The sequence below is a fragment of the Apium graveolens genome, chromosome 3 (genome assembly GCF_009905375.1).
Source record: "Apium graveolens cultivar Ventura chromosome 3, ASM990537v1, whole genome shotgun sequence".
In the NCBI taxonomy this organism is placed as follows: Eukaryota; Viridiplantae; Streptophyta; class Magnoliopsida; order Apiales; family Apiaceae; genus Apium; species Apium graveolens.
In genome coordinates, this window is record NC_133649.1 from 274,451,481 (window position 1) to 274,468,066 (window position 16,586).

Sequence of the window (16,586 nt, forward strand, 5' to 3'; positions counted from 1 at the left end):
AATCTTATAATTTTTTAATAAAATAATTCTACAAATCTTTAATATGTTATATTTTTTATGCAGAACTTTAATTCCTACGACTCTCACGAATTTTATAATTTCAACCAAAAAAATTTGCTATAAAATATTATTGGGCTTAGATTTTATAACGTCAAAGGTGGGAAAAGAAAAATAACAAGACACTTTGATAGTCCGATATGATTCACAATTTTACATGAGCATCGACTAGGTTAATGGTAAATATTTGTGCCTTTTGGTAAACTGAGTGTAATTGGGACGTCAATCTAAGGGGCGTTAGTTATTTATGACATAATTGTAGTAAATATGACACAAACAAACTGAAATGATGCGTGTGAAGAGCATGATAAAAAGACGCATGTTAAAAAGGCCGCATTTAGAACAGATTGAAGCCGGAAGCTGAACCGCATGTTAAAAGACTAATATAATCCTCGTGTATAGCATAGTGAAGTGCATGTTTTTTTTTGAAAAACTAGGAAATTCTCATTAACTTGGAAATTTGAAGGTAACATCTCCAACAACAATTCCGGAGGAGATATAAAATAATTGTAGCTATCTAGCAAATATGGGACTCTTGTCATCAAATGGGCAGCCTTGTTTGCTTGCTTTTCTACATGAAGAACAGACAGATCAGTTTGTTCCTTAAGTTTCTCCTTGCACTCGTCGATGATATGACCAACCTCTAACTGGTACGAATCCTCAGCATGAAGAGCATGCACCACCAGCTGAGAATCACTCTCAATAACAACATGATGTAAGTCAGTACTATTTATCCACTTAATTACTTCATATACCCTTGTAGCCTCAGCTTCCATGACTGAAAGTTCGCCTGCAATCTTCATATTCTTACCCATTATAAATTGCCCTCTGTCATGACGCACTATCAGGCCTAAGGCGAACATAGACTCACCACTGTGTAGTGATGCGTCCACATTTAATTTGTAAAACCCTGCCTCAGGAGGACGCCACACTACTTGTTCTTCCGTTATTGAACCAGGTTGTCCATGGCTAAGTTGAGTTTTGCACTGATTGGCTTCTTCCCATTCCTTCACAAGCTTGGTACTCAACTCCATAGTAACTGTAGGAGTTATAATCTTGCCCTCCCAAACTCTTTTATTTCTTGCAAACTATATGCCTGAAAAAACAATAGCCATTTTCTAAATTGTTTCAGCTTTCTCCCTACTAATCATATCCAACAACCAGCTCGAAGCCAACTCTATATCCTGCATATCAATATTCAACCTTGATTTGCTCTAACATTCCACAATAAATGGACATCACAAAATAAATGTCTTAAGTGCTCAATATCAACTCCACACATTGGACACATAATCGTGGTCTCCACACCTTTACTCCTTAATAGCTTTCTTACAGGAATGTTGTCCCAACAGAACCTCCAAAGAAACACTCTGATTTTATGAGGCAATTGCATGTTCCACAATTTATTCCAGCCTTGTGAATCAATCGTGTTATCCCTGCTAGAATTACATGTTTCCCAATACTTATATCATGACTTCACGGTATAAACACCTTTATGAAAACCAGTCCAAGCTAATCTATCTTGAACTTCAATCTGCGGAATTCTCGTTTGTAGAATCAACTTACTATCAGCAGTATGAAAATCATGTTCCACCTTATGCACATCCCAGACTCTGGTATTAGGATGGAAGTAAAACACACTTTTTCATCCCTGATAATATTCAGGTGACTATCCTCAACTCAAAAATCCAGCTTACCTTGTAACCACGGATCTTTGCAAATATTAATTTCTTTTCCATCCCCTAGAACCCATCTAAAACCACCTTTCAATGTCTCTTTAGCCTGTCAAATTCCAATCCAGATAAAGCTTGGATCCACCCCTCTATTTTCTTGCAAAATATCTTTGTCATGGAAATATCGCTCTTTAAAAATACTTGCTACAAGTATGTCTGGTTTGTGACTAAAATTCTAGATGTGCTTGCCTAGAAGGGCCAAATTAAATCCATGTAGGTCACGAACGCCTAATCCACCTTTGATTTTTGCTACTGCCAACCTATTCCAGGCCATCCATTTTATTCCTCTAATGTTGTTACCACTCGACCCCCACCAATACCCATTCATCAGTTTCTCAATTTCAGAGCACAAAGTTTTCAAAATCAAAAAGCATGACATGTTGTAGGAAGGTAGCGTTTGAGCCACATTCTTAACCATAACTAATTTTCCAGCTTTAGATAGCATCTGATGACTCCAGTCTTGAACTTTCCTCCACACTTTATATTTTACAAATCCAAACACTGATTTTTTTGATCGCTTAATTAATGAAGGGAGACCTAGGTAATTACTATCCCCGAGATTGTTTTGTACTCCCAGGATGTCTCTAATCTCCTGTTATTTGTCCCTTCTAACATTGGCACTAAAGAATATGCCTGATTTTTGATAGTTCACCATCTGCCCTGACTCATGACCATATGCAGTCAATAGCACTTTAATCACCCCTGCTTCTTCTCCGTTAGCTTTAAAGAATAAAAAACTGTCATCTGCAAATAGAAGATGGGTTACCTGGGGAGCATTCGAGCATATTTTACAACCACTAATAAGACCATCACTTGCATCTCTTTTAAGTGCTTGAGAAAGGCCATCAATACAAAACAAAAAGAGGTAAGGAGATAACGGATCTCCCTGCCTCAACCCTCAGCCTTGAAGTTTTTGGACCAATCATATTACCATTAAAAGCTATCGAATAACTCACTGTTGAGACGCAAAGCATTATTCATTTAATCCAAGTGTTGTTAAATCCCAAAAACCTGCATTCTACACTTTAAGTAATTCCAATCCACATGATCATATGCTTAAGAAATATCCAATTTCAGAGCCACTTCACCCTCCTTACCACTATTTTTCCTCTTCATAAAGTGTAGAATTTCAAAAGCAACAAGAACATTATCAGATATATTCCTTCCAGGTACAAACGCAGATTGGTTTTCAGTAATTACACCAGGAAGAATGACCTTGAGTCTGTTCACCAGAACCTTCGCTAAAATCTTATATATGACATTACAAAGAGCTATGGAACGGAGATCTGTCATATAATCTGCATTTTTTTTGTATAAGAACCAACATCGTGTCATTCATATTTGCTGGAAAGGAGCACTCTAACAACCATTCTTTATAACAATTAAACACTTCTTCCCCCAGTAAGTCCCACAAATGTTTAAAAAATGCTGGACTCAACCCATCAGGACCAGCACTTTTATCCGGATGCATTTGCTTCACAGCCGTAGTAAATTCCATGAAGTTAATCTCAGTTGTAAGCCTAACATTTTGTTCGTCAGTGATAACACGAGTTTCTTCATTGATAGACTATGTAATGTCATTATTATCTCCATCAAATACACTTCTGAAATAATCCATCACCACTCTACCCATTTCATCATATTAATCCACTACTTCATCATCCCTAGTAATGAGGTGAGTGATATGATTTAGTTCTTCTCTCCTTGACGTTGCAACATGAAAAAACTTTAAATCAGTGTCCCCCTCAGTCAACCAGAAAGCTTTAGCTCTTTGTTTCCAATACAATTCTTTGTGAAGTAGTAAGTCCTCCAGTTTCTTCTGCTCCTCAAAGTAACATTTTACTCCCTCATCATCACTTCTATCAACCAGACTACATAGAATAGCTTTATGTTTTTTAACTTTGTCTCGAAATTTATGGAAAAATGTTCTTCCCCATCTCGCCATGAAAGATGATATGGATAATAATTTCGGAAGCAAATGGAGTTTAGGAATCTCTTTCCAATACTTTGTCACCTCCTCCTTAAACCTTGGTTCATGCAACCATGTATTTTCAAACTTAAATCTGAATTGCTTCCTAGAGAACTCAGTATTAACAGGTTCTAGAAAAATAGGGTCATGATCAGATTTAATAGTATGTAAAATAGATAACTTACAAATGAGGAATTTCCTCCACCAACTAGCATCAGCAAAAAAGCCCTGTCAAGCTTTTCTCTAACCCAATTTGGTTTACCTTTGCTCTTTTCCCACGTGTAATCACCACCTTTCAAATCTATCTCCAAAAGCCCACAATCTTCAGTCGTAGATTTAAACCCTTCTATCAAGGACTGAGGATGCGGATGTGGTCCTTCTTTATCCGTGGCACACAACATGTCATTGAAATCTCCAAATATACACCAAGGAATGTTGTCATATTTCACCAGCCTTCTCAGAAAATTCCATGCATCATGTCTTCTATTTCTCTCTAGGAAACTATGGTTAACATGTTAATCTCCAAGATACATTCAACCCCTCCATAATATGCACATCAATATGATTAATCGAAGAATCAATCACTTTACACCCTACAGAACGTTTCCACATAATTGTCAAACCTCCTCATCTCCCTACTCTGTCTACCGCAAAGTAATCAAAGAAACCAATTTTTTTTGCTAACTCCTCAATATCCTTCTTTTCAACTAAAGTCTCCGATAAAAATACAAAATCAGGGTTTGAAGATTTTATTAAATCTCCGAAGATTCGAACTGCACGGAGGCTCCCCATACCTCTGCAGTTCCAGCTTAAGTAATTCATAATGGACGGGTAGCTTGTGCCGCAAGCGTAGCCACAAAATTTTGTTTGAAATTATATAATCAGCATTAGAAAATATAGTTTCCTTAATTTGCATCAATATATTTTTATGCTCTTCGCTTAGCAATTTATCATCTGTTTCCATTGGGGCTTTAGACAATTGCCCGGTACATTTTCTTTTTCTTTCCTCAACATTCAGCCCATCATCCTCCTCTTCATAAAGCCCATTTGTTATTTGAATAAATGACTGAGGCCCAATACCATCTAAAATCATGCCATGTATTATCCTAATCAACGTGTTTTTTGAACCCCCCTAGTACTCCTAGCATCACACCCCAGAACTCCTCATTTATCCTGATCTCCTGATTTTCCGCCCGAAAATGTAGGATAGTTATTCCCCCTACTCACTCTCTCCGCCCATCCAACGTCATCTTCCTCCCTCAGCCATTTACTACCACCCTGCCCAGCTCCTCGACGTGGTGGTGCACGTAACCATGAGCCCCATTCCTGGACACCACCTTAACTTCTTGAATCCAAAGACTTACGACGTAATCTCTCAGTATGCGTAACGAAGCCACACGTAAAATAAAAATCCCCTAGCCTCTCATATTTGCATGACACTACTCCGAACCATTCTTCCTTTTAATCTTCTTCTTTCTCTTAAGTGGTTTCTTAACGTCCAATCTTATTCTGACTCTCATATTCTCCCTCCATATGCTGCTATTATTTTTTGGGTCATATGAAATGAATTCTCTAAAGAAGTTACCAAATTGTTTCCCCAGAGCTTTAGACATAAAACTACTCAGAAGGTCATGAATTTGAATCCAAATATTTAGCCACCATAGAGGAACTTTCAGAGGGTCCTCTCCTATCGGTATCGATTCCACCAGAAGCATTGCATTATCAAAATTCCAAGGCCCGCCATTCAACACCCACATCTTGTCTTCTTTGTGATAGAATTGAAATAGATAGATTCCTGATTCTAATTCTTTAATGTTAATCCCCATCGTGGGCTTCCAAACATCTTCTATCTTTGTTTTCATGGCTCTGGTATTGATATTTTTTCAGTCAAAAATATTCCAACCAGACATAGATCATATTTGTTGACTTCTTCCTCCACATCCCCTTCAATGACTAAATCTTCATTTTCTTCATCCTCCACACTAAGGTCTTCTAGTTACTCGCTAATATTTTGATAACGTGCCATTGAAAAGAGCTCACACAAATCTGAAATACATATAAGGAGAGAAGAACAACCTCTCACATGAATGAAGAGAAAAATTTCTAATTTATCTATTATTTATCTTGATAGTGATATAGTGACATTCTTTTAATTTGCCTTAGTATCCGCAATAAATAGTGGGAATCCATAATATATTGTGACAATTTGGGTTGGTTGGGATAGCAGTGAAGTGCATGTTAAAAAACGTTTCTTAGAGTCCAATAATGTGGCATTATATAATTTTTTTTTAAAAAATATCATATTTCTTTAAAAAAATTAAGAAAAAAATAAAACGTAGGTTGAAAGTAAACGCAACACGATTCATTTTTGTGATTGATTTCTTTCTGTGAAATAACGCCAGACTTGCTGAACAAGACACTTGAAATATAGGGCACGTTTGGGGTTTCTTAAAAAACGTAACTTATGACTTAAAGTTGAAAAGTGTCGTATAAGTGATATGAGTATCATAACTTATAAGTTATTTAGGCATTTGGATAATTTTACCTATAAGTTGCTTATAAGTTGTCGAAGTGTTTGGTAAATCATAACTTATAAGTTATAATTATTTTAAAAAAATTCAAAATTTTAATATAACAATTAAATACATGAATAAAAAAATTCAAAACATAAATATTGAAATATAAATTACTAAAAATAGTATTTTATATGATAGTATATTATACAAAAATATTATAAAACTTATTATAATAATAGTTTGTATAATAGTATTTTGGGATAGTTAAAATATCGATAAGTAATTTGGCCATACTTATTGACTAAAATATACAAAAAACTAATAATATCTAAACATAACAATTTTAATACATTAATATAATAGGATAAAATTGAAAAATGTAATTAAATATGCATGCATAAGGATTTAGAAAGAGAGAAAAGTAGTGAACCGGATGACAAATGAAGATCAGAAAGTATGGGGTCTCAACTTTCATATTTCATCACATAAGTAGTAAAATATGATCATTTTTTATTTTACCCAAACAGTCAACACAACAATATAAGAGCATTTATACTCATTTAAGTTGGAAGTGGAGGTGCCCAAACAGGCACATAATCTCTCCGAATCTCATCTTCTTCCTTCTTCTGCAATTCAATCCGGGGGTAATTTTTTTTTAAAAAATGGCGGTACCGATAGAAGAAGACACAAACTTCGAGGACGATCAAATTGCTTCTATATCTACAATTGATATTATTAGAGCATTCACATCCCATTCCTCATCTATCCCTAATCCCCATAATTTAGGGAATATATGAAATTTAGCTTAAATATCATTCTACATCCGGTTCCCCATTTAGGGAAAAATTTAGGGACAAGTATTTGAGTCCTAATATTTGGGGACTTGTTTTTCATTCCCCATTTTAGAGTAAGTCCAACTGATAATTCCGGTGAGCGGGGCGGCTCCTTCCGACGTCGTGCATGAACCTTCTTTCCGTGGGTGAGGTGTAGCTGATGTGGGGCGTCTGCAAAACAACATCCAGATAGATAGGAAAGGAAGGTGGCTGGGTGTATATACTTGTGTGTAAGAGAATGTGTGTGTAAAATGTGCCTAACCCTTAAACCCTCTCACTTTGGGGTATTTATAGCCCAAAGGTAGGGTTTAGGGGTTGGTACATTTAGATCAGGGTCGTTTGTTGTTGGAGGCGGAGGACGCCTGACTTGGGCAGATTGTATACACGTGTCTAGGTAAGGACCACCTTTAGGACGCACCAAAGGTATGCTGGTACCGGGTTTGTTGTATAAGAAATGCATGTACTTTAACAAGACTAAGACATTTTGTCAACCCTAAGTAAGTTATATTGTTATCTTAATTTGTATTTTGTACTTATAACACTCGAAATCTGTAAAAATATCAAAGGAGCAGACTGGAGACTTTTTTTATAAACAGTGTCAAGCCTAAAAATTCTATCTGGAAGAAGATCATGAAGATCATGCCTTAAAAAAATTATAAAGAAGCTGGGAGTTGAATAAATCTGTTTTAGGAAATAGATTCTAAGTCAAGACCTCTACAAGTCATAGATTTAGTGTTATAGAAAAGTCATTCGAGAACTCAAAATGACTTATCGATAAGTCAGGAAAGGCACTAGAGAACTCACAGAGATATCGACAAGCCAAATTGAAGACATGGAGTTTGGAGATATCGACAAGTCATTTCTTCACTAGAGAACTCAGAGTTATCGACAAGTCAACATTCATTAGAGTACTCTGAGTTATCGATAAGTCAAATTCCACTAGAGAACTCAGAGATATCGATAAGTTAAAATTTACTAGAGAACTCTGAGATATTGACAAGTCAACTTTGACTAGAGAACTCTGAGATATCGACAAGTCAAGAAGCCACTAGAGAACTCAGAGTTATCGATAAGTCAAGTGAAGATATGAAGACTAGAGATCTCGACAAGTCAAATTCTCTTATAGAGAACTCAGAGACCTCTACAATTCAAATTTGCTATTGAGTATTAGAGATCTCGATAAGCCAATATACTTATCGAGATGTCAAGTTCTCTATAGACCAAATGGAGATCTCGAGGTAAAATCTCAAAGTACAAAATTACAGATCAGTTCAATATTCTAGATTAACAATCAACAAATAATCCAAACAGCTGGATTGACAAGTCTATAAAAAGCAGCTTGAAGGATGTGCAAGATCAATATTGAAGATTAACTGACAAAGAAAGATCAAGATAATTATATGATGCTAAAGATATGCTAAGCCAGAAATAGAAGATATACTTTTCTATAAATGGAAATGACAAGTGACAGTTTAGTAAAGTTAATGGCATGTCTTATTGTACACTGTGTAAACCAGCAGTTAACTGAGTTATAAAGTTAACATAGGTCCTTTAGTCAGTGTAACAATTAAGATAGAATCTTGTAACTCTCTCAAGAAGAAGCTAAGCTCTTTATCAATAAAGAGCCTAGAAATTTTGTAGCAGAATATTCTTAATTTTAATATAAAATTAAGTGAGTTTTGAAGATTTGTGTTCCTTATTTTCTGCAAGTTTAATTTTTGCATGAACATATTTTTCCTACAAGATTTAATTTACTTTGTTCAACCATAAAAGATTCAAGAAAAGCTCAAAACAGTAAAACACATTCACCCCCCCTGTGTGTTATTCATTTCCTAACAAGTGGTATCAGAGCAAAATCTGAAAGTAAACAGATTTAAGATCTTAGAAGAATAAATACACAGAAAATCAGTAGCATCAAAATTCCTATCTTTGACAAAGCTAACTACACTCTTTGGAAAAGGAAAATGTTGTTGTTTATCAGGATGGCCAATCCACTCTACATTCAGATCCTCAAGAATGGGCCCTTCACTCCTATGGCTAGAGTTGAGGAATCTACAGATGGAGACATGGTTATCCCAACTCATTATGCTCCAAAAGACCCTTCTGAGTATACTGAGCCTGAAAAAGAGAAAGTTTCCCTGGATAGTGGCTTGCAATTAATATTGATTGAGTCACTTGACAATGTGATGTACAACAACATTGTCAACTGTGACACTGCCAAGTAAATATGGAAAAAGATTGAGATACTCTGTGAGGGAACTGAGGAAGTTAGATCAAATCAGAGAAGGATACTGATTTCACAATATGAGGGTTTCATGACTAAGCCAAAGGAAAGTATTACTGAAGTGTTTGAAAGGTTTAACAAGCTGATAAATGACTTGCAACTTCATGATAAATATTATGAAGCTGAAGAAGTGAACTTAAAGTTCTTGCTTACTCTCCCTGATCATTTGGAACAGAAAATCTCCGCAATTAGGGAAGGGAGAGACTTGAGTAGGATAACACTGGAAGTTTTATATGAAATTCTTAAAACATATGAACTTGAAATGATTCAGAGAAAATCATTGAGATCTGGCCAAGGACATGTTGTAGATGGCTCAAATGCTTTAATTATTAATGAAAGTCAAACATCTACTGATGAGCCAAGATCTCAAACTCCAGTTGCCTCAACAAGTGAGCAAAGAACAAATGATTCACAGGAACAAGTCATTCTGGAATTGGAAGATGATGAGTTCTACACCCTTGATGAACTGGATGAGCTAGATCAGTCAATGGCTTATTTGGCTAGAAAATTCTCTAACATTAGAGTAAAGAAGCCAAGATTTTTCAAGGGTAAAGGACAGTCTTTTAACAAAGACAGCCGTTGGAAAGGAAAAGGGAAGTACACCTCTGATAGCAAGAATGGTTACAAAACTGGATCTGTTGACAGATCTAAGATAAGGTGCTACAATTGTGATGAATTGGGCTATTTTGCTACAGAATGCAGGAAACCCAAGAAAGCAAAGAAGGATAAAGCTTATCTTAAATTAGAAGCAAAGTATGAAGCTCTTCTAAAGAAATAGCAAAGCAAAGCTTATATTGCAGAGGGTAAAAGTTGGGATGACTCTGAAAATGATGAAGATGAAGAATTTGGAAATTATGCACTCATGGCCTTGGAGCAAGGAGAATCATCCTCATCTAAATAACAGGTATCAACTCTTACCACCATTGATTTAAATGTGAGTCAATATAAGGAAACTGTAGAGAAGATGAGCATGGAAATGTTTCACATTCACACTAGAATGGTTGCTGCTAATGAAGAAGTTAGCAGATTAACAAAGATAAATGAGAAGCTTGAAAGTGAGAAGCAAGAAACTGAATTATTGCTGGTGGAGCTTGAAGCTGTAAAGCAAGAGAATGCTTATCTCAAGAACAAGCTCAAGTGCGCAAATAAATTGAAGCAGTGCTAAGGGAGAAGCTTGAAAAGAATGAGGTGAAGTCGAAGTCTTTCAAGAATGCATCTGAGTTAATTGGACAGTATCATGAGAAAAACAAACCATGTGCAAATATTGCTATTGGTCTTGACTATGATGCCTTGAACAACAAGAAGAAAAGGACAAGTGACAAAGGAAAAACAACAGTTAATGAAAATGTTCCAGCTATACTGAAAAAGGTTACATCACCTATGTTCAAGGCATGTGAAGTCAGCTTCAGTGAAGAAGAATTGATTATCAAGCAAGAAATTGATGATGAGGATAAAAGGGAAGAAAACTGCAGAATCAACTCAGTCTTCCAATACTGAAGAAAAGCTCATGGACAAACAAAGTCCCAAGACACCTGTCAAAGAGACCAAAAATGAAGATGCAAGAAAGAAAAAAAATAGAAATGGAAAAATAGGATAAACAAAAGCAACAATTTTGCTTATGTTGCAGATGCTCCAAGAAAGAAATGTGAAAAATGTGGCTCTGTGAATCACCTAATTCACCTTTGTAAAAAGGCAGTTAGCAATCCAACTAAAGGAGCCTGCAAATATAATGAAGCAAATGCAAATGATTCTTACTCCTTCTGTGACAAGTTTGACTGCATTCCTTACAACTTAAAAGTGATGAAAAGTTATCACAAACTGAGAGTAGACCTCAAGGAAACAAGAATTGAATTTACAATAAAAAGGGAAAATGCTCAACAATCAATGAACTCTATTTTATCTGAAACTACTCATTCTACTTCTGCTAAATCAGTTAATAAGAATAAAGTACCCAACACTGCTTGGGTTGCTAAACACACTTAAAACTCATTGTGTGCATGGCAAAGTGAAGAAAGTCATCTGGATCATAGACAATGGATGTTCAAGGCATATGACATGTGATAAAGCCCAGCTATCACAGTTTGAGGAGAAAGTTGGCCCTTTGGTGAACTTTGGAGACAACAACAAAGGATTCACAATGGGATATGGCAAGATTATTTATGAAAATGTTATCATTGATGTTGTAGCACTGGTAGCTGGTCTTGAAGTGAATCTTCTCAGTGTTAGCCAATTTGTAGACAAAGGCTTTGAAGTTTTATTCAACAAAGAAGAATGCACTTTTATCAGCAAGAAAACTGGTGAAGTTGCTCTGAAAGGAGCAAGGAAAGGAAGCTTGTTTGTTGTAGACTTAGACTCAATAAATAAGGATGGAATTTGTTACTTCTACACTAAGGCATCAGAAGAACAAAGCAAGCTATGACATAAGAAGCTGCCTCACTTGAATTTCAACGCAATTAATACCTTGGTCAAAAAGGAGTTGGTAAAAAACATGCCTAAACTGGAGTTTTCTCAAGTTAAAGTTTGTGAAGCTTGTCAGAAAGGAATAGTGAAAAGATCAAGTCACAAGACAAAAACTGTGAATTCTATAAGTACTCCTTTGCAACTAATTTATATGGACTTGTTTGAGCCAGTAAATGTCTTATCAATTTCAAGGAACAAATATGCACTTGTGATGATGGATGATTTCTCAAGATACACTTGGGTAGAGTTCATGCACTCTAAAGATGAAACTCCACACATCATAATTGAGCACATCAGGAAGATAGAAAAACAGGCTGAAGATTACAACTGTGTAAAAAGATTGAGAAGTGATAATGGAATAAAATTCAGAAATGCTACATTGAGTGAATTCTGCAAAAGGAAAGGCATTGTTCAAGAATTCTCAGCTGCTAGAACACTTCAACAAAATGAAGTAGTTGAAAGGAAGAACAGAACATTAGTTGAAGCTGTTAGAACAATGTTGCAAGATGCAAAGTTGCCAACAAGTTTCTGGGAAGAGGCTGTTAACACTGCATATTACACTCTAAACAGATATCTCATTAACAAAGCACATGGAAAATCACCTTACTCAATCATATCTAAAAGAAAGCCTACTGTAAAGCATCTTCATGTGTTTATAAGCAAGTGTTATATTTTGAAAGACAACTCTGAATAAGTGGGAAAATTTGACTCAAAAGTCTTTGAAGCAATTTTTCTGGGATATTCATTGGAAAGAATAGTCTACAAAGTTTATGTGATTGACCAAAAGAAAATTATGGAAAGCACATATGTGACTTTTGATGATGACAAGTGTCCAGGCTTGGAATGACGTGATGATAATAAACTGAAGCCCTTGCATTTGAAAACCTTAACATTGATAGTGATTCTGATGGGGAAGATGAGGTTGATGTACAACAGATGTTAAATGAAGAGACTACTCAACAGGAAAATCATGGAAGTGGAAGCTCATCCCAAACACCTAAATTTGATAGCACAAACTCAGGGGGACAAAGAGAAGAAGGATCTAGCAGTCATACCAAAAATGAAGAAAATGATGAAGGCACAAGTCAACAAACTCATACAAGGAAGTGGGATAGAAGTCACACTAGAGAAGCAATTATTGGTGATCTTACTGCTGGTGTGAGGACTAGAAGTGCAACTACTAATGAGTGACTACATGCATGTTTTCTGTCTCAAGTAGAGCCTAAGAAAATTGATGAAGCTCTACTGGATCCTGATTGGATATCTGCCATGCAGGAAGAGCTGAATCAGTTTGAAAGAAACAAAGTTTGGAAATTAGTTCCTGCATCAAAGAATAGAAGCATTATTGGGAGAAAATGGCTGTTCAGGAACAAGATGGATGAAAATGGTATAGTCACCAGAAACAAAGTAAGGTTGGTTGCAAAAGGCTACTCACAAGAAGAAGAAATTGATTATGATGAAACTTTTGCTCCAGTTACAAGACTTGAAGCTAGAAGGATTTTTCTAGCATTTGCTTCACACTTAAATTTCAAAGTGTATCAAATGAATGTCAAAAGTGCCTTTCTGAATGGTGAGCTAGAAGAAGAAGTTTATGTGCAACAACCACCTGGCTTTGAAGATCCAGAATTTCCAAATTTTGTGTACAAATTACTCAAGGCTCTATATGGAGTAAAACAGGCACCTAGAGCTTGGTATGACACACTGTCAGAATTCCTACTGAAGCATGGTTTTACTAGAGGTACCATAGACAAGGCTCTCTTCTACAAGAAACATGGTGAGGATATGATCCTAGTTCAGATCTATGTGGATGATATCATCTTTGGTTCTACAAATGAGAAACTTTGCTAAAGATCCTCTAAGCTTATGCAAAGTGAATATGAAATGAGTATGATGGGAGAATTGAGTTACTTTCTTGGACTTCAAGTCAGTCAAAGAAGTGATGGTATCTTCATCAGCCAAACTAAGTATGTCAAGGATTTATTGAAAAAGTTTGGTATGGTTGATTGTTCACCTGCATCTACACCTATGTCTACTGCAACAAAATTGGATGAAGATAAAAAGGGCAAGAGTGTAGATATCTCAAGCTATAGAGGGATGATTGGATCATTGCTTTATTTAACTGCAAGTAGACCAGACATCATGTTTGTTACATGTCTGTATGCAAGATTTCAATCCAATCCAAAAGAATCACATTTGATGGCTGTAAAAAAGATTTTCAGATATTTGAAGGGAACTCCAAACTTGGGATTATGGTATCCTAAGGGAACTGGTTTTGAAGGTGTTGGTTACACAGATGCAGATTTTGCTGGATGCAAGGTTGACAGGAAGGGTACTAGTGGAAGCTGTCAATTTCTTGGACAAAGACTTGTATCCTGGTATATCAAGAAATAATAATATGTATCAACTTCTACAGCTGAGGCTGAATACATAGCTGGAGGAAGTTGTTGTGCTCAAGTGCTTTGGATTAGAAATCAACTAATGGATTATGGCCTAGTATTACACAAAATTCCTATTATGTGTGACAATACTAGTGCTATATCTATAGTAGCTAATCCAGTTAACCATTCTAGAACAAAGCACATTGATGTAAGGTACCATTTTATTAGACAATATGTTACAAATGGTACCATTGAGCTCATTTTTATTCCAACAGAAAAACAATTAGCTGATAGTTTTACTAAACCTTTGGATGAAGCAACTTTCACTAGACTTGTTTGTGAAATTGGAATGCTTAGTTCTTCATCCTAAGGCAAGAACTCAGCTAATGTTTTGCAACAGATTAATTTATAATAAATCAATCTTTATTTGATTTAAATTAGAAATTAACTGAAATATGAATTATAAATATTTCAGAAATCTCTGCATATTTATTCTTCAAAATTTAAAATTCAACTTGGAATTTTTCAAATTCTAAGTAAACTGCTTAGTTGTTAATTTACATCCTTAAATATGTAAAATTAGCACAAGGCAGAATTATATTGGTCAAAAGTATATAGAGAACTGAGTTTTCAATAAGTCTAACTGAATTATCGACAAGTCTTTTTAATATTTCTCGAGTGAGTTTTCGACAAATCAATTTACTGACTTCTCGAGTGACTTCTCGATAAGCTTAATTATGACTTATCGATAAGTCCTTGTAGAGTTCTCTAGCAGTGTTAATTCACAGAGCTCTCTACAAGTATAATTTTTGACTTATCAATAACTCAGAACTGAAATAATTTAATTTAGTAAATTATTTTGTTAAAATACTTTTGGAAAATTTATTCTAATTTTATCTTGAATTTATTCAAATAAAAGTTGGAATTAATTCAGTCCATTTTTGGACAAACTGGGTATTTATTTGACATCTCAATAAGTCAATTTTTAGTTCTCTATAAGAGTAATTTAAAATGACTTCTCGATATGTACTTCATTTCTTAAAATGACTTCTCGATAGACAAATGTCAAACATCTATTTTTGAGTTCTCGACAAGTCATTCACTTTTACTATAAATACCCAGACTTCTCAATACATATACATACTTACAATTTTCGAGATCTCAAATGACCTAGCCTTTCAAGCAAAAACCGATTTCGCTCTTGTTTCTTCTCCTTTCTCAAAAATTTCTTTTACCCACTAAAATTCATACTTATCTTAATGGCAGCAAACACCATTGTACCTTTCATCCCAAAGGAGACCAATTTCCTTGCATTTTTAGATACAAATCAAGCTCCTGAAGCTTTTAAAGGCTTTGTCAAGTTCTTTTCTGAAACTTACTTTGTTGGAGCTCTAATAGCTAACCCAGTTCTGTATCTGGATGTATTGGTTGACTTCTGGAACTCAGCTGTGATTAGGACAGTTATTCATGAAGATCAATCTTCAAGCTTGGTTGTCAACTGTCAAATCAAAGGACAACAAGTGGAAATAACTGAAGCTGACATGAACTTGGCCTTGAACATTCCAACTGATAAGGTGGTAGGGATCCCAACTCAGGAAGAGCTCTATGAATTCATGGACTTTATCAACTATTCTGAGAAGATCAACTTGGCAAGCTTGAATAAGAAGAACTTGAGAAGAGAGTGGTCATTCCTGTTTGACTATGTGATAAGAGTTTTTACTTGCAGGAAGTCAGGGTTTGATAACATCTCTATGTTGTCCAAAAACTGGTGTACTCCATGGCTCACAACAGACAGATCAATGTAGGTCACTACATATTGGAGGAGCTGAGCACCAGGCTGATCATGCCATTGGAGTCAAGAGGTAAAGAAATCTTCCTTCCTATATTTATCATGTCTGCTTTAAATCATAAAGTTAATGACATACATATGCTAGAAGGTGTAAATAGGTCACTAATTGACGATTGTAAACAAGTGTCCAAAATTCTATTTGGATCACTTATTACTAAAAATAAGGTACATGTGGGTCTTAGATTAATAACTTTCATGATTGAAAGATTTAGAACCCATCTTTATCCTATGCCAGACATGAGAACAAGTGATAGTCAACCCAGTACAACAATGGTTTCTGAGCCTGTGAAAGTAAAAACACAGGCACACCCACAGGAACCTACCCAAGTTGAGCATGTTCTTTCAAAACATATAGAAGCTAGAAAACCAGCCACCTCATCTAATCAAAAGGATGAGGTGAGTAAAAAGAAGAGAAATGGGATAACCCTAACTGTGGTAACTGAGAGTGGTGAGGAGATAACTGAAAAAGAGTCACCCCTGGTCAAAAGATCCAAAAGGAGTAAGCAA

The 16,586-nt window shown here is 35.5% G+C and overlaps 1 protein-coding gene across 1 annotated transcript; it reads right to left on the minus strand.

Moving 5' to 3' along the window:
* Window positions 1-437: 437 nt before the first annotated feature.
* Window positions 438-1,091, minus strand: LOC141715030 (uncharacterized). Its single transcript, XM_074518518.1, has one exon. The coding sequence runs from the start codon at window positions 1,089-1,091 to the stop codon at window positions 438-440; it is 654 nt and encodes a 217-aa protein (XP_074374619.1).
* Window positions 1,092-16,586: the final 15,495 nt, after the last annotated feature.

What these genes read in the sequence shown, in the direction of transcription:
- LOC141715030 (XM_074518518.1), bottom strand. Translation starts at nt 1,091, where the DNA reads ATGGAGTTGAGTACCAAGCTTGTGAAGGAATGGGAAGAAGCCAATCAG.